The sequence below is a fragment of the Carcharhinus amblyrhynchos genome, chromosome 24 (genome assembly GCF_965287045.1).
Source record: "Carcharhinus amblyrhynchos chromosome 24, sCarAmb.v2.hapA, whole genome shotgun sequence".
In the NCBI taxonomy this organism is placed as follows: domain Eukaryota; kingdom Metazoa; phylum Chordata; class Chondrichthyes; order Carcharhiniformes; family Carcharhinidae; genus Carcharhinus; species Carcharhinus amblyrhynchos.
Window position 1 is genome coordinate 45831895 of NC_137347.1, and position 24162 is coordinate 45856056.

The window sequence follows — 24162 nt, forward strand, 5'->3', positions numbered from 1 at the left end:
TTTGAGTGAAGAAGTTCTTCCTCAACTCCGTTCTAAACCGCCCCCCCTTTATCCTGAGGCTGTGCCCCCTAGTCCTACTGTCCTTTCTGAGCGGGAAGAGTCTCTCCACCTCTATCCTATCCATCCCATTCATCATCTTATACGTCTCAATGAGATCTCCCCTCATTCTTCTAAACTCTAACGAGTACAAGCCTAGTTTATTCAGCCTCTCCTCATAGCTCAACCCCCTCAACTCCAGCATCAGCCTAGTAAACCTCCTCTGCACTCCCTCCAAGGCCAAAATATCCTTGCGTAAGTACGGCGCCCAAAACTGCACACAGTACTCCAGCTGCGGCCTCACCAATGCCCTATACAGCCGCAGCAAGACCTCCCTACTTTTATATTCAATCCCCCTCGCTATGAAGGCCAGCATCCCATTCGCCTTCCTGACCACCTGCTGCACCTGCAGGCTGGGTTTTTGCGACTCATGCACAAGGACCCCGAGGTCCCTCTGCACCGTCGCCTGCTGCAGTTTTTCTCCACGTAAGTAATAATCCTTCCTACCATTATTCCTACCAAAGTGGACCACCTCGCACTTGCCAACATTAAATTCCATTTGCCAGTTCCTGGCCCATTCGCCCAGCCTATCTAGATCCTTCTGCAGACTCTCCACACCCTCCGCACAATTTGCCGTTCCACCAATCTTGGTGTCATCAGCAAATTTCGACACCCTACACTCGGTTCCCTCCTCCAGATCATCTATATAAATGGTAAATAGCTGAGGCCCCAGCACCGACCCCTGGGGCACCCCACTAGTCACCATCCGCCAATCCGAATAGCACCCGTTGACCCCCACTCTCTGCCTCCTATTTGACAACCAATCCTCTATCCACGCTAACACCCTACCCCCAACTCCATGTCCCCTGACCTTCTGCAATAACCTCTTGTGAGGTACCTTGTCAAACGCCTTCTGAAAATCAAGAAAGACCACATCCACCGGCTCTCCTCTATCCACTGCCCTAGACACATCCTAGGGTCTAAAGTAAAAGAGAGGATACAGGCACAGGAAGAGGCCAAGGATGTCCCAGTAATAGAGGGAGTAGGGGGCGTTAGTATGGTTGGTAGCATTCCTTCAAATAGGGTCCAGGTGAAGGCTGGGATGAAAGCGCTTTATCTGAATGCACGAAGCATTCGGAATAAAGTGGATGAGCTGGTGGCGCAGATCGACACAAATGGATACGATCTGGTGGCCATTACAGAGACGTGGCTGCAAGGTGACAGGGACTGGGAGCTGAATGTCCAGGGGTATCAAGTGTTTAGGAAGGATAGGCGGGAGGAAAAGGGGGGTTGTGCGTAGCTCTGCTGATTAAGGATAGCATCAGGGTGGTAGCAAGGGATGATATTGGAGCCAAGGAGCAGAGGGTGGAATCGTTGTGGGTGGAGATTAGGAGCAGCAAAGGGAGGAAGACGCTGGTGGGTGTCATCTATAGGCCCCCAAATAATGATCTGGAGGTGGGGCGGGCTGTTAACACGCAAATAAGTGCGGCGTGCAGGAATGGAACGGCGATAGTTATGGGGGATTTCAATCTACATATTGATTGGTCGACCCATGTTAGACGTGGTGGGCTTGAGGAGGAGTTCTTGGAATGCTGCCGGGATAGTTTCCGCGAACAGTGTGTGTTGGAGCCGACGAGGGAGCGAGCTATCTTAGATCTGGTGTTATGTAACGAGGCAGGTAGAATTAGGGACCTTGTGGTGAAGGATCCTCTTGGGAAGAGTGATCATTGTATGGTGGAGATGGAGGATGAGAAAATAGGATCCCAGACCTGTGTCCTTTGTTTGAACAGAGGGGAGTACGATAGGATGACAGAGGAATTGGCGAATGTTGATTGGGGGAGTGTGTTGGAAGGTAGGTCTGCTGAGGAACAGTGGAGGATCTTTAAGGAGATCTTTCCTGGTGCTCAGCAGAAATTTATTCCGATGGTTAAAAAGGATCGTAGGGGGAGAAATAATCAGCCGTGGATAACGAAGGAGGTAAAGGAGAGGGAATTATAGGCCAGTTAGTTTAATGTCTGTTGTAGGAAAAATGCTTGACTCCGTCTTCAAAGAGGAAATAGCGAGGCACCTTGCGAAGAATTGTTTGATAGAGCAGACGCAGCACAGATACATTAAGGGGAAGTCGTGTCTGACAAATTTATTGGAATTCTATGAGGATGTGTCTAGTGCGGTAGACAGAGGGGAACTGGTGGATGTGGTGTTTCTCAATTTTTCAGAAGGCGTTTGATAAGGTGCCGCACAAAAGGTTGTTACAGAAAGTCAGGGGGCATGGAGTTGGGGGTAGGGTGTTAGTGTGGATAGGGGATTGGCTGTCAACTAGGAGGCAGAGAGTGAGGGTAAGTGGGTGCTATTCGGATTGGCGGTTGGTGACTAGTGGAGTGCCCCAGGGATCGGTGCTGGGGCCTCAGCTATTTACCATTTATATAGATGATCTGGAGGAGGGAACCGAGTGTAGGATGTCGAAATTTGCTGATGACACCAAGATTGGGGGAAAGGCAAATTGTGCGGAGGGTGTGGAAAGTCTGCAGAGGGACCTGGATAGGATGAGCGAGTGGGCGAGGACCTGGCAGATGGAGTATAATGTTAGCAAGTGTGAAGTTATCCACTTTGGCAGGAATAATAGTAGGAGGGATTATTATTTAAAGGGCGAAAAACTGCAGCAGGCAACGGTGCAGAGGGACCTCGGGGTCCTTGTGCATGAGTCGCAAAAACCCAGCCTGCAGGTGCAGCAGGTGGTCAGGAAGGCGAATGGGATGCTGGCCTTCATAGCGAGGGGGATTGAATATAAAAGTAGGGAGGTTTTGCTGCAGCTGTATAGGGCATTGGTGAGGCCGCAGCTGGAGTACTGTGTGCAGTTTTGGGCGCCGCACTTGCACAAGGGTATTTTGGCCTTGGAGGGAGTGCAGAGGAGGTTTACTAGGCTGATACCAGAGTTGAGGGGGTTGAGCTATGAGGAGAGGCTGAATAAACTAGGCTTGTACTCGTTGGAGTTTAGAAGAATGAGGGGAGATCTCATTGAGACGTATAAGATGATGAATGGGATGGATAGGATAGAGGTGGAGAGACTCTTCCCGCTCAAAAAAGACAGTAGGACTAGGGGGCACAGCCTCAAGATAAAGGGGAGGCGGTTTAGAACGGAGTTGAGGAGGAACTTCTTCACTCAAAGGGTGGTGAATCTCTGGAATTCTCTGCCCGTTGAAGTGGTGGAGGCTGCCTCGCTAAATATATTTAAGTCACGGGTAGATAGGTTTCTGATAGACAGGGGAATTAAGGGTTATGGGGAGAGAGCGGGAAAGTGGAACTGATCCACTTCAGATCAGCCATGATCTTATTGAATGGCGGGGCAGGCTCGAAGGGCTGGATGGCCTACTCCTGCTCCTATTTCTTATGTTCTTATGTTCTTATATTCCTAGAATTCAAGTCCAATACAAGACCTTGACTTAACTTTGTGTGACTGGCCAGAACCCAAGCAGATATTGGCCTTTATCTGTGTGTTGGTCTCGATCGTCCTCTGCAGAGTTTGGTCTTCCCTCCTTCTCAGGTGTGGTGGCTCTCCTCACACTAGTCATCGCTGGCGATGGTCACGGGTGTTGCAGCTCATTTGTGGGGTCAGAGAGAGAGAGAGAGATTCTTGGTTGTGCAGCACCCTTTATTCCCCATTGGGTTTCCCGCTCCTTTTGGCCATTACCAATCAATTGATCAGGACTTGATCACCCTGATCGATAAAGTCCAATCAGGTGCTGCCACACCAATCTCTGGGTGTGTCCCCAACTGCCATGTCTGCAGGGGGTGGGGGCACATAGGGTTCACACCTCCCTCCCAGATAAGGAGTTACGGCACCCCCATGTCTGGTAAACAACCCAGTTTGACCAGAAAGTCCCTTCTGTCCTGGAGGTGACCCACCTCCTGTGTATTCACCCGTCTGGGTCACAGCCTCTCGTTTTAGTTCTTGCCCCATTGACCCAGAGTGCTTTAGAAATAACCTTTTTTTGGCCCAAATGGCCACAGGAAACCTTTTAACTCTGAAATGAGAGAAATTTCTTCACCCAGAGGATGGGGAATGTGTGGACTTCACTCCCACAGAAAGTAGCTGAGGCCAAAACATTGTGTGATTTCAAGAAGAAATGAGATATAGTTTGTGGGGCGACAGGGATAGGGGGAGGAGGGGGGTCAGGAGATTGAATTCAATGATCAGCCATTAACAAAACGATTGGTGGGGTAGGCTCAAAGGGCTGAATGGCCTCATCCTTCTTCTAACTTCTATGTTTCTGAATATCAATGACACAGAGAGAAGTAGAAAATAAGTTTTGTGCTCCAGAATTTGCTGTACCCCTCGCCAAGCGATTTCAGTTCTGTTAAAACACTGGCATCTACCCAGCAATGTGGAAAATTGTCCAGGTACTTCCCGCACATAAAAGGCAGACCAATCTAACCCAGCCAATCACAGCCCAATCAGTCTACTCTCAATCATCAGTACAGTGATGGAAGGGGTTATCGACAGCGCAATCCCCAGCACCCGCTCAGCAATAACCTGCTCTGTCACACCCAGTTTGGGTTTCTCCAGGGGGTCACTCAGCTCCTGACCTCATTCCAGCCTTGGTTCAAACATAGAAAAACTACAGCACAAACAGGCCCTTTGGCCCACAAGTTGCACCAATCATATCTCTACCTATTAGGCTTACCTATAACCTTCTATCTTACTAAATCCCATGTACTCATCCAGAAGTCCCTATTGAATCCGCCTCCACCACCACCACTGACGGCAGCCGATTCCACTCACTCACCACCCTCTGAGTGAAAAGCTTACCCCTGACATCTCCTCTGTACCTACTCCCCAGCACCTTAAACCCGTGTCCTCTTGTGGCAACTGTTTCAGCCCTGGGAAAAAGCCTCTGACTATCCACTCGATCAATACCTCTCAACATCTTATACACCTCTATCAGGTCACCTCTCATCCTTCGTCTCTCCAAGGAGAAAAGGCCGAGCTCCTTCAATCTGTCTCATAAGGCAGCTCCCCAATCCGGGCAACATCCTTGTAAATCTCCTCTGTACCCTCTCAATAGCTTCCACATCCTTCCTGTAATGAGGCGACCAGAACTGAGCACAGTACTCCAAGTGGGGTCTGACCAGGTCTAATACAGCTGCAGCATTACCTCCCGATTCCTAAACTCAGTTCCTCGATTGATGAAGGCCAGTACACCATTCGCTTTCTTAACCACATCCTCAACCTGTGAAGCTGATTTGAGCATCCTATGACCTCAGACCCCAAGATCCTTCTGGTCTTCCACACTGCCAAGAGTCCTGCCATTAATATATTCTGCCATCCTATTTGACCTGCCAAAATGAACCACTTCACATTTATCTGGTTGGAAGTCCATCTGCCACTTCTCCGCCCAGTCTTGCATCCTATCTATGTCTCACTGCAACTTCTGACATCCCTCCACACTATCCACAACACCTCCAACCTTTGTGTCATCAGCAAACTTACCAACCCATCCCTCCATTTCCTCATCCAGGTCATTTGTAAAAATCACAAACAGCAAGGGCCCCAGAACAGATCCCTGGGGCACTCCACTGGTGACCGACCTCCATGCAGAATATGGCCCATCTATAACCACTCTCTGCCTTCTGTGGGCAAGCCAGTTCTGGATCCACAATGCAATGTCCCCTTGGATCCCATGGCCCCTCACTTTCTCAATAAGCCTTACATGGGGCACCTTATCAAATGCCTTGTTGAAGTCCATATATATTACATCTACTGCGCTTCCTTCATCAATGTGTTTAGTCACATCCTCAAAAAATTCAATCAGGCTCTTAAGGCACGATCTGCCTTTGACAAAGCCATGCTGGCTATTAATCATATTATACCTCTCCAAATGTTCATAAATCCTGCCTCTCAGGATCTTCTCCATCAACCTACCAATAACTGAGGTTAGACTCACTGGTCTATAATTTCCAGGGTTATCTCTACTCCCTTTCTTGAATAAAGGAACAACATCTGCAATCCTCCAGAACCTCTCCCGTCTCCATTGACGATGCAAAGATCATTGCCAGAGGCTCAGCAATCTCTTCCCTCGCCTCCCACAGTGACCTGGGGTACATCCCATCTGGTCCCGGCGACTTATCTAACTTGATGCTTTTCAAAAGCTCCAACACATCCTCTTTCTTAATATCTACATGCTCAAGCTTTTCAGTCCGCTGCAAGTCTGCACTACACCCACCAAGATCCTTTTCCATAGTGAATACTGAAGTAAAGTATTCACTAAATACCACTGCTATTTCTTCTGGTTCCATACAAACTTTCCCACCGTCACACTTGATAGGTCCTATTCTTTCACGTCTTATCCTCTTGCTCTTCACATACTTGTAGAATGCCTTGGGGTTGTCCTTAATCCTGCCTGCCAAGGCCTTCTCATGACCCCTTCTGGCTCTCCTAATTTCCTTCTTAAGATCTTTCCTATTAGCCGTATACTCTTCTAGATCTCTAACATTACCTAGCTCTCTGAACCTTTTGTAAGCTTAAACATGGACAAAAGAGCTGAATTCCAGAGGTGAGGTGAGAGTGACAGACCTTGACATCAAGTCTGCATTCGACCAAGCATGGCATCAAGGAGCCCCGACAAAACTGGAATCAATGGGTATCGGGGGAAAACTCTCTGCTGGTTGAGTCATACCTGGTACATAGGAAGATGGTTGTGGAGGGTCAGTCCTCTTGGCTCCAGGACATCTCTGCAAGCGTCCCTCAGAGTGGTGTTCTAGGTCCAACCATCTTCAGCTGTTTCAGCAATGACCTTCCCTCTGTCATAAGGTCAGAAGTGGGGATGTTTGCCAATAATTGCACAATGTTCAGCACCATCTGTGAGTCCTCAGATACTGAAGCAGTCCATGATCAAATGCAGCAAGATGTGGACAATATCCAGACTTGGGCTGACAAGTCACAAGTAACATTCGGAAAATAATATCAGGTAATGACCATCATCAATAAGAGACACTCTAACCACAGCCTCATGACATTCAATGGTGTTACCATCACTGAATTCCCCACTGTCAACATCCTTGGGTTACCATTGACCAGAAACTCAACTGGACTCACAGTGGCTACAAGAACAGGCCAGAGGCTGGGAATCCTGTGGCAAGTAACTCAAAGCCTTTCCACCATCTACAAGGCACAAGTCAGGGGTGTGATGGAATATTCCCAACTTGCCTGGATGGGTGCAGCTCCAACAACACTCAAGAAGCTCGACACCATCCAGGAAAAAGCAGCCCATTTGATTGGCACCACATCTATAAACATCCATTCCTTCCACTACTGATGCTCACTAGCAGCCGTGTGTACTATCTACAAGATGTACTGCAGCAATTCACTAAAGATCCTTAGAGAGCACCTTCTAAACCCTCAACCATTTCTACCTACAAGGTCAAGGGCAGAAGATACACGGGAACACCACCACCTGCAAGTTCCCCTCCAAGCCACTCACCATCTTGACTTGGAAATATTTTATACTTCACTGTCACTGGGTCAAAATCCTGCAATTCCCTCCCTAACAGCATTGTGGATCATCCCACAGAACATGGACTGCAACAATTCAAGAATACAGCTCACCACCACCTTCTCAAGGGCAACTAGGAAGGGCAATGAATGCTGGCCAGCCAGCGATGCCCATGTCCCACGAATGAATAATGGGAGAGTATGTACAGATTGGGGCTACATTAGAAAGCAGAGCTCCAAAGGAATGTTACCTGAGTCACAAACAACTTGGCAAAGGGTAAATAAGATTGGAGAGTTAGAGGCATGGCTTAAAGATTGGTGTCAGGGTAATGGGTTTCAATTCATGGGGAAATGGAACCAATACTGTGGAAAGTGGAAGTTGTTGGAATTGGGTTCACCTGAACTAGGCAGGGACCAAAGTTCTGGTGAGTTGTATAACTGAGATTGTAGAAAGGGAATTAAACTAAATAGTGGGAAGGTGAAATAAGTATAAGCGTAAGTACAAGAAAAGAGAGCACAGTCGTCTGAATGACCATCAAGGACAAAAAGGGGTAAAGATCACAAACTTAAGAGTTTGACAGCAGATAATACCAGTGTTTGCAAAACTAGCTAAAAGGCATAACTAAAAGCTTTATATCTAACAGCCAGCAACATTCAGATAATTGTCAGCTCAAATGGGAATAAATATGTACAATCTGTTAAGTATTACAGAGTCAAAGCTACAAGATGACCTGAATATTCAGGAGAATTTGACAAGAAATTAGAAAAACATGGTGTGGTAGCTCTGTTAATTAAAGATGATGTTTGAACAATAATGAGAAATGACCTTAGGTCTAAAGATCAGGTTGGATAGAGATAAGAAGTGGAAAAGGTCGGAAGTCATGTGTGGAAGTAGTTTCTAGGTCCCCTAACAATAATTAAACGGTAGGGTATACAGGAAGAAAAAATGCAGGTTTTAATAAAATTACAGCAACAATCAGGGGTAAATTTAATCTATAGCTACAATGAATCAGATTGTAAGAGGTAGCCTGGAAAATGAGTTCATGAAGTCTTTTTAGCACAATTTCTTATAGCAGCACGTTCTAGATCCAAGTAGAGAGCAGATTATTCGCCTGTGTGCAATGGGGAAGGTTTAATTCATGACCTTATAGTAACTGAGTCTCCGAGTAGCAGTGACCATAATTTTGCATTCAACTGAAGGAGAAAAAGGTGAGAAATATGGTCTAAAACTAGTATCATAAACTTAAATAAATGCAATTTCAAGGGTATGAGGACAGGGTTGGCAAAAGTAAATGAGGAAAGTAGTGTTGTGGTGCTAACAGGAGTCAGCAGAAGCTTTGGCACAATACAACAATTTTATTTAAGTGTACTAGCAGATCTCCAAATTCCAGGAAGGCAACAGGAACTCTGACTAATTCCACACGCCAATAATGTGAAAGTAGGTGGGAAAATGGAGTTCAGGCAGATTGAACGGCAGAGGGGGAGCACAGGATGTGATATCATCTGTCCTTGCTTATATTTCGGATGTTTTTAGATGGGAAGGTTCCAGGTTCACTTTTGGATCTATACTGATTGATATTTATACCAGTTATTAACCTGTGTCAGCAGGCAAGAGCAAAACATTAAGAATTCAACACCTCCTGTTGACCCAAGCCAGCAGTGAGTATTGAACAGGAACAGGAGAGGATTCAGCCAATTCATTCTCCAAAAGCATCACTTTACGCTGAAGGCTCGCTATCGCCCACTGGATCTCATTCAGTGAGAGTGAGTCTCCAGAATTGGCCTCACCAGGAATTGGGAATGTTCGAGGGAATAGGACTTTTTTATAGAAAATAATCAGATGTCAGTGAAACCAATCAAAGTATAAAACCCGAACAAATTTTAAATGTTAATTATTTGCCTGTAATTACAGAAATCAGTCACCAGAGGGGGCAGCTCCCACCTCGAACAAAGTTTAAAAACTCAACTAAATTTAACCAAAACAAAATTAGGAGGCGGAGGGGGAGGGGGGGGAGGTTAGGGGGATGTGGGGGGTGGGGGAGTGGGGGACTGAAGGGGTGGTGTGGGGTGATGGGGGTGAGGGGGGGTGGTGTGGGGTGATGGGGGTGAGGGGGGGTGGTGTGGGGTGATGGGGGTGGGAGGGGGTGGTGTGGGGTGATGGGGGTGAGAGGGGGTGGTGTGGGGTGATGGGGGTGAGAGGGGGTGGTGTGGGGTGATGGGGGTGAGGGGGGGTGGTGTGGGGTGATGGGGGTGGGAGGGGGGTGGGTAAGGGAGGGATGTGGTGAGTGAGGGAGTGAGAGGGATGGGAATGGGGTGATGGGGGTGAGGGGGAGGTGGTGTGGGGTGATGGGGGTGAGAGGGGGTGGTGTGGGGTGATGGGGGTGAGAGGGGGTGGTGTGGGGTGATGGGGGTGAGAGGGGGTGGGTAAGGGAGGGATGTGGTGAGTGAGGGAGTGAGAGGGATGGGGGTGGGGGAGTGGGGGGGGTGGTGTGGGGTGATGGGGGTGAGAGGGGGTGGTGTGGGGTGATGGGGGTGGGAGGGGGTGGGTAAGGGAGGGATGTGGTGAGTGAGGGAGTGAGAGGGATGGGAATGGGGGGGTGGATGGGTTTCTCCTGTCCTATCTTTATCCTTTTCTGTAATGATGATGAATCTGACGATATTATGGTCCACAATCTCCAGAATTAAAGCTGCTTCATCCACTTTTCCAGCCTCATTTCCTGAGACCAAATCTACGATTGCCCACCCCACCTCTCATTGGGCTTGTTACTTGCCGGATAGAAACATTCCCTCAGGTGCAGTTCAAGAATATTGTGCCCTCTGTGCCCCTCACACTGTTCATAGGGCAGTGGTGGTGTAGCAGTATTGTTGCTGAACTAGTAATTCAGAGACCCAGGGTAATGCTCTAGGAACCCAAGTTCAAATCCCACCATGGCAGATGGTGAAATTTGAATTCGATAAAAACAAACTTGAAATTAAAAGTTTAAAGTGATATTGAAACCATTGCCAATTATCACAAACACATCTGGGTCACTAATGTCCTTCAGGGAAGGAAATCTGCCATCCTTACCCAGCCTGGCCTATATATCACTTCAGACTCACAGTAATGTGGTTGACTCTTAAGTGCCCTCAAGGATGGGCAATAAACGCTGGCTGAGCCAAATCCCATGGGGTGAAACTGCCTCACAGTGCCAGGGACCTGGGTTTGATTCGCCTTAGGTCACTGTCTGTGCAAAGTCCGCACATTCGCCCCATGTCTGCATGGGTTTCTTCTGAGTGTTCCAGTTTCCTCCCACAATCTGAAAGACATGCTGGTCAGGTGCATTGGCTGTGCTAAATTCTCTCAGTGTTACCTGAACATGTGGCAACGAGGGGATTTTCACAGTAACTTCATTGCAGTGTTAATGTAAACTTTAAATAAAAAATATATCCCAATTGGCATCAGAGTAGTTACGGCCTTATTGTTCTTGCACTCAGAAATCTATCTACATTTTGCTTTTCTAACTCCCTCTCACTATTTGGGGTTTTAGCTCCCTGAAGTCAGCTTTCAGGACCTCATCTCCTATCCTACCTAAGTTATTGGTACTAAAGTGGACTAGCTGCTCACCCTCTCCCAAAAGAATGTCCTGCCACCAGTCTGTGACATAGACCCAGACAGGCAATACACCATCCTGGAGTCAGGTCAAAGGCCACAGAAACTCCTGTCTGTTCCCCATTAACGAATCCCCATTACAACTGCTCTTCCCTCTTCTTCCTCTTGTCAAGTACTGCAGAGCTGCCAATGGTGCCACAAACCTGACTCTGATTGCACTCCTCTGAGGAACTGGTGTCCAACCTGGTTAGTGAGTGGGATCCCACTCACTCCATTATCTGCCTAGTTCTCTTGGACTACCTGGAGCATACTGTTTATCAATTACAAAACTTAACATATCACAATATACCTTTAACATAGAACATAGAACATTACAGCGCAGAACAGCCCTTCGGCCCACGATGTTGTGCCGACCAGTTACAAAACAATGACCCTCTAACCTAAACCAATCCCTTTCCATCCATAAACCTATCCACGGATCTCTTTAACGCCCCCAAACTAGGCGCATTTACAACTGCAGCAGGCAGGGCATTCCAATCCCTCACCACCCTCTGGGTAAAGAACCTACCCCTGACATCCGTCCTATAACTACCCCCCCTTACTTTAAAGCTATGCCCCCTCGTGCTAGCTTTCTCCATCCGAGGAAAAAGGCTATCACTGTCCACCCTATCTAAACCTCTAATCATCTTATATGTTTCAATAAGGTCCCCTTGTAGCCGCCTTCTTTCTAACGAAAACAACCCCAAATCCCTCAGTCTCTCCTCATAGGACCTCCCATCCATACCAGGCAACATCCTGGTAAACCTCCTCTGCACCCTCTCCAAAGCCTCCACATCCTTCCTATAATGTGGGGACCAGAACTGCACACAATACTCCAAGTGTGGCCGCACCAGAGTTGTGTACAGTTGCAACATAATGCTGCGACTCCTAAATTCAATCCCCCTACCAATAAACGCCAAGACACCGTATGCCTTCTTAACAACCTTATCTACTTGATTCCCAACTTTCAGGAATCTATGTACACATACACCTAGATTCCTCTGTTCATCCACACTATTCAAAGTCCTCCCATTAGCCCTATACTCGACACATCTGTTATTCCTGCCAAAGTGAATTACCTCACACTTTTCCGCATTAAACTCCATTCGCCACCTCTCGGCCCAGCTCTGCAACTTGTCCAAGTCCCCCTGTAGACTAAGACACCCTTCCTCACTATCTACCACACCTCTGACTTTGGTGTCATCAGCAAATTTACTAATCCACCCAACTATACCCTCATCCAGATCATTTATAAAAATTACAAACAGCCGTGGCCCCAAAACAGATCCCTGAGGCACACCACTCGTAACCGAACTCCATGACGAATACTTACCATCAACCACCACCCTCTGTCTCCTATCTGCTAGCCAATTCCTGATCCAATTTCCTAAATCACCCTCAATCCCATACATCTGCATTTTCTGCAGAAGCCTTCCATGGTGAACCTTATCAAACGCCTTACTAAAATCCATATATACCACGTCCACTGCCTTACCCCCATCCACCTCTTTGGTCACTTTCTCAAAAAACTCAATAAGGTTAGTAAGGCACGACCTACCCGCCACAAAACCATGCTGACTATCTCCAATCAATTCATTGCTCTCCAAATAACTATAAATCCTATCCCTAATGGAAAGGGATAGGCATGAACCTCGGGCTAGTGGTTTTAGCTGGGGGAAGGGTAATTATGAGGCTATTAGGAGAGAATTAGGAAGCATAGGTTGGGCTAGGAGATTACAGGGGTTGGGAACGTCCGAAATGTGGAGTTTTTTCAAGGAGCAGCTACTGCGAGTCCGTGATAGGTATGTCCCTGTCAGGCAAGGAGGATTTGGTAGGGCTAGGGAACCGTGGTGCACTAAAAAAGTTGACTCGTTGGTTAAAAAGAAAAAGGAGGCTTATGTTCGGATGAGACTTGAGGGCTCGGGTAGTGCACTAGAAAACTTTAGATTGGCTAGGAGGGAGTTGAAGAGTGAGCTAAGAAGGGCTAAAAGAGGACATGAGAAGACTTTGGCTGATAGGGTTAAGGAGAATCCTAAGGCGTTCTATAGGTATGTCAAGAACAGAAGGTTGGTTAGGGCAAGATTAGGGCCAGTTATAGACAGCAGAGGGAAGTTATGTGTGGAACCGGAGGAGATTGGAGAGGCATTGAACCAATATTTCTCTTCGGTGTTCACGCAAGGGGACATGGATATAGCTGAGGAGGACACTGGATTGCAGGGGAGTAGAATTGACAGTATTACAGTTGATAAGGAGGATGTGCTAGATATTCTGGAGGGTCTGAAAATAGATAAGTCCCCTGGTCCGGATGGGATTTACCCCAGGATTCTCTGGGAGGCAAGAGAAGTGATTGCAGAGCCTCTGGCTCTGATCTTCAGGTCGTCGTTGGCCTCTGATATAGTACCGGAAGATTGGAGGTTAGCGAATGTTGTCCCATTGTTTAAGAAGGGGAACAGAGACTTCCCCGGGAATTATAGACCGGTGAGTCTCACTTCTGTTGTGGGCAAGGTTTTAGAAAAAATTATTCGGGATAGGATTTATAGTTATTTGGAGAGTAATAAATTGATTGGAGATAGTCAGCATGGTTTTGTGGCGGGTAGGTCGTGCCTTACTAACCTTATTGAGTTTTTTGAGAAAGTGACCAAAGAGGTGGATGGGGGTAAGGCAGTTGACGTGGTATATATGGATTTTAGTAAGGCGTTTGATAAGGTTCACCATGGTAGGCTTCTGCAGAAAATGCAGATGTATGGGATTGAGGGTAGTCTAGGAAATTGGATCAGGAATTGGCTAGCGGATAGGAGACAGAGGGTGGTGGTTGATGGTGAATATTCATCATGGAGTTCGGTTTCGAGTGGTGTGCCTCAGGGATCTGTTTTGGGGCCACTGCTGTTTGTAATTTTTATTAATGATCTGGATGAGGGTATAGTTGGGTGGATTAGTAAATTTGCTGATGACACCAAAGTCGGAGGTGTGGTAGATAGTGATGAAGGGTGTCATAGTTTGCAGGAAGACTTAGACAGGTTGCAGAGCTGGGCCGAGAGGTGGCGGATGGAGTTTAATGCGGAGAAGTGTGAGGTAATTCACTTTGGTAGGAATAACAGATGTGTTGAGTATAGGGCTAACGGGAGGACTTTGAATAGTGTGGATGAACAGAGGGATCTAGGTGTATGTGTACATAGATCCCTGAAAGTTGGGAATCAAGTAGATAAGGTTGTTAAGAAGGCATACGGTGTCTTGGCGTTTATTGGTAGGGGGATTGAATTTAGGAGTCGCAGCGTCATGTTGCAACTGTACACAACTCTGGTGCGGCCGCACTTGGAGTACTGTGTGCAGTTCTGGTCCCCACATTACAGGAAGGATGTGGAGGCTTTGGAGAGGGTGCAGAGGAGGTTTACCAGGATGTTGCCTGGTATGGAGGGGAGGTCCTATGAGGAGAGGCTGAGGGATTTGGGGTTGTTTTCGCTGGAAAGAAGGCGGCTAAGAGGGGATCTTATTGAAACATATAAGATGATTAGAGGTTTAGATAGGGTGGACAGTGATAGCCTTTTTCCTCGGATGGAAAACAACAAAGAACAAAGAACAACACAGCACGGGAAACAGGCCCTTCGGCCCAACGAGCCCGCGCCGCCGTCCCACTGTCTCAGTGACCTATTCATGATTTTAGTCTACGCCTAATGTGCGAGGATCAGGGAGGTCCAATTTAGGGACAATTTAGTACCCAATCAATCAGCCTAAAAGCACATCTTTGGGGATGTGGGAGGAAACCGGAGCACCCAGAGGAAACCCACGCAACCACGGGGAGAACGTGCAAACTCCCACAGACACAGGCCCAAATCCATGTGTCCGCACAGTAACAGAGATAGTCTCTGAGCTGTCATGTTGCCCTCGAGATGGTCCAGTTTAAGCACACTAACGACATGTAGCAATAGGCAACTCCCGAAGCAACGTCCAAGAGCAGCCCACTACAACCTGCCGCATGCATGCCCCTTGCTGGACTTAAATGCCTGTGGAGACAAAAAAATTCATTATTAAACAGGCAAAGACTGTAACATCCCTGAGGCAAAACGTATTCCCAAGCCTACAATGTTTAGTAAGGCCTGCTATATCCCCCTATATGTAGCCCGCTCATGTGGCTGTCTAAGTGACTCTTAAACAACCCTAGCGTGCCTGCTTCCACCACCTTACTCGGCAGTGCATTCCACACCCCCACTACCCTTTGCGTGAAAAACTGCCCTCTAATATTTGTCTTATACCTAGCCCCCCTCACCCTAAGCCCATGACCCCTCGTTCTATCCATTTCTAATAGCGGAAAAAGCTTACCACCATTTACTCTATCTATCCCCTTCATAATCTTATAAACCTCTATTAGATCCCCCCTCAGCCGACGTCTCTCAAGGGAAAACAGCCCAAGTTCGTTCAATCTTTCCTCGTAAGACAGCCCTTCCATACCAGGCAGCATCCTGGTAAATCTCCTCTGCACTCTCTCCAGGATCTCTACATCCTTCCGGTAGTACGGCGACCAGAACTGGACGCAGTACTCCAAGTGAGGCCTAACCAACGTTCTATACAACTGCAACATCAGACTCCTACTCTTATATTCTATACCCCTTCCTATGAAGGCTAACATACCATACGCTTTCCTCATCACATTCTGCACCTGCACCGACACCTTCAGGGACTTGTGCACTTGCACCCCCAGGTCTCTCTGCGTATCTATACTCCGGATAGTTCTACCTTTTATCGTATAACTCCCCTCCACATTATTCCGGCCAAAGTGCATCACCTCGCATTACTCCGGATTAAATTCCATTTGCCATCTATCTGCCCAATCTACCAGCCTGTCTATGTCCTGTTGCATTGCCAGGCACTGCTCCTCAGTACCCGCCAATCCAACCATCTTAGTGTCATCAGCAAATTTGCTGATCACACCACCTACCCCCTCTTCCAAGTCATTAATATATACCACAAATAGAAGAGGTCCTAGTACCGAGCCCTGCGGCACACCACTGGTGACAGACCTCCAATTGGAAAAGGAGCCTTCCACTACTACTCGCTGTCTCCTCCTCCCAAGCCAGTTCTCCACCCATCTACATACCTGGCCTTGTGTCCCATGAGCCTTCACCTTTTCTATCAGCCTACCATGAGGGACCTTGTCAAACGCCTTACTGAAATCCATATAGACGACATCAACGGCTTGTCCTTCGTCAACCGTTTTTGTCACCTCTTCAAAAAATTCCACTAGATTCGTAAGGCACGACCTCCCTGTAACGAAGCCATGCTGCGTATCCCTGATCAGATTGCAGCGCTCCAGATGTTCATACATCCTATCCTTGAGGATCCTCTCCATTAGCTTGCCTATAACTGAAGTCAAGCTCACCGGCCTATAATTCCCTGGGTTATCCCTCTGACCCTTCTTAGACAACGGTACTACATTTGCAATCCGCCAATCCTCTGGGACCTCACCTGTGTCCAAAGAAGAGACAAAGATTTGCGTCAGAGGCCCAGCAATTTCATCCCTCACCTCCCTTAACAGCCTGGGATAGATGCCATCAGGCCCCGGAGATTTATCCGTCTTTATACTGTCTAAAAGTCCCAACACCTCTTCCCTCGTGATGACTATTTCCCTCAACGGATCCTCAAACTCCTCAAGCACAGCACCAGACATCAGGCCCCTCTCCTGCGTGAATACCGACGCAAAGTATTCATTCAGGATCTCCCCCATTCCCCCAGGCTCCAAGCATAGTTCCCCTCCTCTGTCCCTGAGAGGACCAATCTTCCCTCTAACCATCCTTTTATTTCTAACATAGGAGTAAAATGCCTTAGGATTTTCTTTAATCCTACCCGCCAAAGCCATTTCGTGGCCCCTTTTTGCCTTTCTGATGCCCCTTTTAAGTTCTCTCCTACATTCTCTGTATTCTTCTAACGCTATCTCTGTCCTCAAATGCCTAGATCTAATGTACGCCTCCCTCTTCCTCCTGACCAGGTCCTCAATATCCCTAGTTACCCACGGCTCTCTAATCCTACCCTTCCCATCCTTCCTCTTGACCGGCACGTGCCTTTCCTGCAAAGATTTTAGTTTTCCCTTGAGAGACTCCCACATACCCAGCGTCGACCTGCCATCAAACAGCTTACCCCAGTCTGTATCTTTAAGATCCTGCCTACTCCGGTTGTATCTAGCCCTCCCCCAGTTTAACACCCTCCCCTTAGGACAGGCTTCATCTTTATCCATTAATATCTTAAACCAGACAGAGTTGTGGTCACTGTTAGCCACCTGCTCTCCTACTTCAACGTCAACCACCTGCCCAGGCTCATTCCCCAGAACCAAGTCCAGTATAGCCCCCTCTCTGGTCGGGCTATCCACATACTGCTCCAGGGATCCTTCCATTACACACTGTACAAATTCCTCCCCGTCAGTACCCTCTGATCTCGGCACCTTCCAATCTACCCCGGGGAGATTAAAATCTCCCACTACCACCACCCTATTCTTCCTGCACTTATCTAGAATGTCCCTGCTTATCCCTTCTTCCACAGCCCTCGGACTGTTGGGCGGTCTGTAGTACACACCCAACATAGTAACATCTCCCTTCCTATTCCTCAACTCCACCCAAAGCGACTCGATTCCTATATCCTCTATACCTCCCTCCCTCTGCACTGCTATGATGCAATCCTTAACTAACAACGCCACTCCCCCACCTCTCAGCGACCCACCCCTATCACGCCTGAAGCACTTATACCCGGGAACATTCAACTGCCAGTCCTGCCCTTCCTTTAACCAAGTCTCTGTCACCGCCACCACTTCCAACTTCCTTTCGAACATTAATGCCTTCAGTTCATCTGTTTTGCCAGTCACACTCCTAGCATTGAAACACATGCACCGAGGACCCTCAGAAGCAATCCGATCCTTCTTCCTACCCTCCGGGCTTACCCTATCCCCAATCCCAGTTCCGTCCACCTCCCCACCCCCCCTCCATATTAGTTTAAACCCTGCCGAAACACTCCAGCTAACCTTCCAGCTAAGATATGCACACCCTTCCCAGTTAACTGTACCCCATCCCTCTTGTATATTTGCCCCTCTTTCATAAAGACTTCCCAGTGGTCTACGAATCTAAAATCTAGCACAAGGGGGCATGGCTTTAAATTAAGGGGTGGTAGTTATAGGACGGATGTCAGGGGTAGGTTCTTTACCCAGAGGGTGGTGAGGGATTGGAATGCCCTGCCTGCTGCGGTTGTAAATGCGCCTAGTTTGGGGGCGTTTAAGAGATCCGTGGATAGGTTTATGGACGAGAAGGGATTGGTTTAGGTTAGTGGGTCATTGTTTTGTAACTGGTCGGCGCAACATTGTGGGCCGAAGGGCCTGTTCTGCGCTGTAATGTTCTATGTTCTATGTTCTAATAATTTTTTCTAAAACCTTGCCCACAACAGAAGTGAGACTCACCGGTCTATAATTCCCGGGGAAGTCTCTGTTCCCCTTCTTAAACAATGGGACAACATTCGCTATCCTCCAATCTTCTGGCACTATACCGGTGACCAACGACAACCTGAAGATCAGAGCCAGAGGCTCTGCAATCGCCTCCCTTGCCTCCCAGAGAATCCTAGGGTAAATCCCGTCCAGCCCAGGGGACTTATCTATTTTCAAACCCTCAAGAATAACTAGCACATCCTCCTTATCAACTGCAATACTGTCCAGTTTACCTTATCAACTGCAATACTGTCCAGTTAACAGCTAGCTATCACTGTTGTTCCAAATTAAACATCATCCCACAGATTGACACTCTTCTTCAAACTTGGCATAGGAACAAGAACACTCATGTGATGCTGGATTGGCAGCTTTTTAACATCTGCTGTGAATTAGCCCTTTGAATGTTGGATCAACTCTCAGTCCTGGAATTTCCAGCATGACTCTAGAGACAGAGAGAAAGGGAGACAGAGGTACTGCCTTCTTCCAGCAATTTCTAACAGCAACTGAACCAAAACTAAAAACTCTAGCGAGAGGGGAAAAACACTGTTGTTTCTCTTTACTTTAAGCTATTACTGAAAACCGAAACTAAAAACTTGAAATGCTCTATTTAAAAAAAGCTGCCTCCAAGCAGATCACCTGACATGTCAATTATCCCCAAATCAAACTCCACTCAGCAATCCCCAAAGGACTATTAAACACCAGAACACTGCATAAATCCAGAATAAAATCAGTCTGATGTCTATTGTACTACTTCAGTAACAATTAGGGGACACCAGCTGCAGACAACACGGTGCCAACAAAATCCTGCAAAGGAACATAATTAAAATACATTTCTTAAAGACACAGAATCTTCTCATTGTTACTGCCTCAAAAACCTCCAAGTTAGTTAAACATGATTTCCCTGTTAGAAATCCAAGTTGGCTCTTCTGAATCATCGCACATTTTCTTAAGTGACAATTAATTCTCTCCCAAATACTTGTTTCTGGAAGCTTGGCCACCCCTGCTAACCTGTGTTTGCGGGGGCTACCAACCCTTTTTGAATATGGGTGTAAGATTTGTAATCCTCCGTTCCTCTGGCATCTCCCCTCACTTTAGAGAAGATTGGAAGATTATGAACAGCTCTCCAGCAATTTCCATTCTCACTGCCTTCAGTATCCTTGGATGCATCTCATCTGGTCCCAGTGCCTTGTCAACTTTAAGGAGTTGATTTTACCCAAAAAATGCCAAGTGCTGAATGTGTGTAGAAACAGGAGCGTTTCAGACCTGTTTTTTGGTGAGAGAAAAGAATCAAATCTTATGACACTTGGGAATAAAATGAGGCTGTGTGTGTTTCTTGCCAGTTGGGGAGGTGAGCAGAGTCTATTCACATTGGGAAGTTGGCTGTTAGAGAGTGCTGTTGCGCATGTACCCTGAGGGGGAGAGGGGGACCGGTGGTGTTGAGATGGCGGCGCGGGCTCGTTGGGCCGAAGGGCCTGTTTCCTGCGCTGATTTTGCTCTTTGTTCTTTGTTCTATCTCCTAGTGCACTGTATCAAGGATCAGCATTGCACTGGGAGATAATCACTCCACCATTCTTCTGGACATTGCACCACCCCCAGGCCTCCCCCCGCCCAATTGTACCTCCCAATTGCAGCCCTGATTGCCCCTGGTTGATTGCCATCCCCAATCACCGCCCCACACCCCACCCCCCCCAAACCATTGCTCCGATGAGTCCCAATGCAGAATGTACATTCTATGACAACTGTGTCCCAGGCTCACTAATAACATTTAAATTAATGTATGAATATTTAAATCAGCCTAATACCCTTCCTGGCACTCTGGGTGTACCTACACCACAGAGTGCCCACCACCACCTTCTCAAAGGCAATCAGGAATGAACAACAAATGCTGGCACTCACATCCTATTCACAAACAATCATAACAATTGGCAAATCATATAGCAACATAGAAATGAAGAGGAAGAGGCCATTCGGCCCTCCGAGCCTGCTCCATCATTCATTATGGTCATGGCTGAGCATTCAACTCAGCGATCTGATCCCGTGCCCCCTCTCATGACAAGAGCTACGTCTAAATCCTTCTTAAAAGCATAAAGTTGTTTTCTGTGGTAGTGAATTCCACAGGCTAATATTCTCTGGGGAAGAAGATTTTCCTCATTTCAGTCAGATACAAACTAAAGGAAATAAAGAGCTAGATAATCTAAGTAGAATTTGCCTAATGGAAAGCTGACTAAAGTTTGTAATTGACTTCAAAATTCTTGTTCTCATCTTTAGCTGTGTCTGATGTGGATTCCCTGATCTTTGCAAATATTCCCATTTCTACCAACAAATTTCTCTCGCTGCTTTTTTGAATATTTACTTTTTCTGCTTCTTAAATCAGTTTGTCAAGAAATAGCTCTCCTCACTTTTCAGACAAGTTTACAACCTGGTCAAATGTCATGTTGCAAATCTTTCCAAACATGCCACTGGCTGGTGGTAAAAGTGCCAGAGATTCCTGGTCAGCCATCCACGATGCAGAGTGAATCTTCGAAACTACAAACCCCTCGGGACAGACTAGTGAGCTCTTCCCAGAATAACTAAATCTGCAAACATGAAGTTCTACCTGAGCGCGCCACGAGGTGTGAAACAAGAATTGGGATTTTCCTTCTCAAAACCATCTCTGCCTTTAATCACCTCCCTGTATTACATTCACCCTGAAATCCTGAAACAGCTTCAGTTATTGCTACGTTGTTTGTTTAATTGAAAAGACAAAGATTTTCTGAAACTGTACCTTTTAGGAAGGTTCACTCCTGTATCCTGTAGCATTTTACTCTTTAAATATGTTACAAAAATGTTGAAACTTTGTTTTTGACAGAAAGAAAAAAGTGAACTGCAAGAAAAAGTTAGTCTGTTGAAAACTGAGCTGAAACTGCAAAAGCAAAAGAATGAAAACATCAAGCATTTGAAGGAAAGTCTGGCTGATGAATTACTTGTTTACAAGTAAGTTTCAAATCTCAATTTCAAAATAGCCACAGAGGAAGCCACAGCAATGCCTGCTCTCCACAAGATCTTTACCGTGAAGGCAAAGAACTTCACATGGAAGGTGATTCTCAAAGCTTACAACTCCCTGCACAGATTGCGACTGGAGAACTGCACAGATTATCTCAAGCTGCAGGTCATACCATTAATTTAAAGGTTCAATTTGTGGCCAGTTGTCTGCCTTCTATACCCAGAATAAAAGGGATTTTAAGTAGGCTGCTTTCAATAATCTCAGAATGATTGTTATTTTCCAAAGTTCTTTAGACTCTGGAATAGTTCCTACAGATTGGAGGGTAGCTAATTCAAAAAGGGAGGTAGAGAGAAAGCAGAGAACTGTAGACCAGTGAGCCTAACGTCAGTACTGGGGAAGGTGCTAGAATCCATTATCGAGAATTTTATACCTCCACATTTGGAAGGCAGTGGGATAATCAGACACAGTCAGCATGGATTTACAGCAGGGAAATCATGCTTGATGAATCTTTTGGAATTTTTTGAGGATGTAACTAGTAGAGTTGATCAAGGAGAACCAGTGGATGTGGTTTATTTAGACTTTCTGAAGGCTTTTGGCAAGGTCTCACTAAGTAGACTACAATATAAAGTTAAAGCACTTGGGGTTGCAGATAATGTCTTGAGGTGAATAGAAAGCTGGTTAGCAGATAGGAAGGAAAGAGTTAGCGTAAATGGGTCTTTTTCTGATTGGCCGTCAGTGACTAATGGGGTTCTGCAGGGATCTGTCCTTGGACCCCAACTGTTCACATTATGTATTAATGATTTGGAAAAGGGAACTGAACGCATTATCTCCAAATTTGCAGATGATACAAAGTTGGGTGGGAGGGTGAGCTGTGAGGAGGATGCAGAGATTTTTCAGCAGTATTTGGACATTGGGAAGATGCATGGCAGATGCAGCATAATGTGGATAAATGTGAAGTTTTCCACTTTAGTTCTTGATTTTGGGGGAGTCTAGAACTAGGGTTTGAGGATAAAGAGTAAGTCTTTCAGAACAAAAAAAAGTACAGCACAGGATCAGACCCATCTTTCCAATGAAAACAATCCAAGTTTATTCAACGGCGTCTCATCGTCAACACCATCGAGACCAGGCAACACCTTGATGAACCTTCTTTGCACTCTCTCCAAAGCTTCCACATCCTTCTGGTAGTGTGATGACCAGAACTGCATGGAATACTCCAAATGTGGCCTAACCAATGTTCTATATAGCTGCAACATGGTTTCCCAACTCCTATGCTCAAAGCCCTGACCAATGAAGGCAAGCAAGCCATTTGCCTTCTTAAACACCTTGGCCAGATGTGTTGCCACTTCTGGAAAACTGTGGACCTGCACACCCAGATCCCTCTGTATGTTAATGTTCCTAAAGGTTCTGCCATTTACAACATAATTCATACCTAAATTTAATCCTCCAAAATGCATCACTTGGCATTTGATTGGATTAAGGGCGTTACATGGCACAGTGGTTGGCACTGCTGCTTTACAGTGCCAGGGAACTGGGTTCAAATTCAAATTCCTGCTTGGAGAGTGGAGTGGAGTGCACTTGTGTGGAGTCTGCACATTCGCCTCGTGTCTGCGTGGGTTTCCTCTGGGTGCTTTAGTTTCCTCCCAACTCCAAAAGACATGCTGGTTAGGTGCATTGGCCATGCTTGATTCTCCCTCAGTGTACCCGAATAGGCACCAGAGTGTGACAACTAGGGGATTTTCACAGTAACTTCATTACAGTGTTAATGTAAGCCTATTTGTGACACTAATAAATAAAAACTAAACTCCACTGAGGTGAGGGGTAATTTCTTCTCCCACAGGGTGGGAGAAATTCACTCCCACAGAAAGTAGTTGAGGCCAAAATGTTGCGTGATTTCAAGAAAAAATTAGATATAGCTCTTGGAGCGAAAGGGATCAAAGGATATGGGAGGAAGGAGGGAATCAGGATATTGAATGTGATCAGCCATGATTAAGATGAAGGCAGGGCAGGCTTGAAGGACCGAGTGGCCTTTTCCTGCTTTTATTTTTTATGTTCCTATGTTTCTATACCTGGTATCTGCATCCCAGGTGCCTGTGTGCCAGGTGCCTGTGTACCAGGTGCCTGTATACTAACCGGAGTTCTGTATACTGGGTGAATGTATAGATTTATCAAGCATGATTTCCGTTTTGTAAATCCGTGCTGACTGTGTCTGATTATCCCACTGCCTTCCCAGTGCTGAGTTATGAATCCTTGATAATGGACTCTAGCAACTTCCCCAGTACCAACGTTTGGCTCACTGCTCTACAGTTCCCAGCTTTCTCTCTCCTCCCTTTTTGAATAGCGGGCTTTCATTTGCCACCCTCTAGTCTGTAGGAACTATTCTAGAGTCCGTAGAATTTTTGAAAATAACCACAAACGGATTTACTAATTCCAGGGACACTTCCTTAAATATTCTAGGATGAGGATTATCAGGGCCTGGAGATTTATCCATCTTCAATCCTATCAACTTCCCAAAACCATTTCTCTGCTAAAGCTGATTTCCTTCAGCTCCTCACTAAGTTTCTCTAACAACT

At 46.6% G+C, this 24162-nt stretch overlaps 1 protein-coding gene across 1 annotated transcript in view; it reads left to right on the plus strand.

The window, feature by feature from the left end:
• The window catches only part of sync (syncoilin, intermediate filament protein), a 66970-nt gene that overhangs the window by 41810 nt on the left and 998 nt on the right, over nucleotides 1-24162 (plus strand). Inside the window, exon 3 of the mRNA XM_080211480.1 lies at nucleotides 21458-21582. Within this exon, the coding sequence (XP_080067606.1) occupies nucleotides 21458-21582 (125 nt within the window). The remainder of the gene's footprint in view (nucleotides 1-21457; nucleotides 21583-24162) is intronic.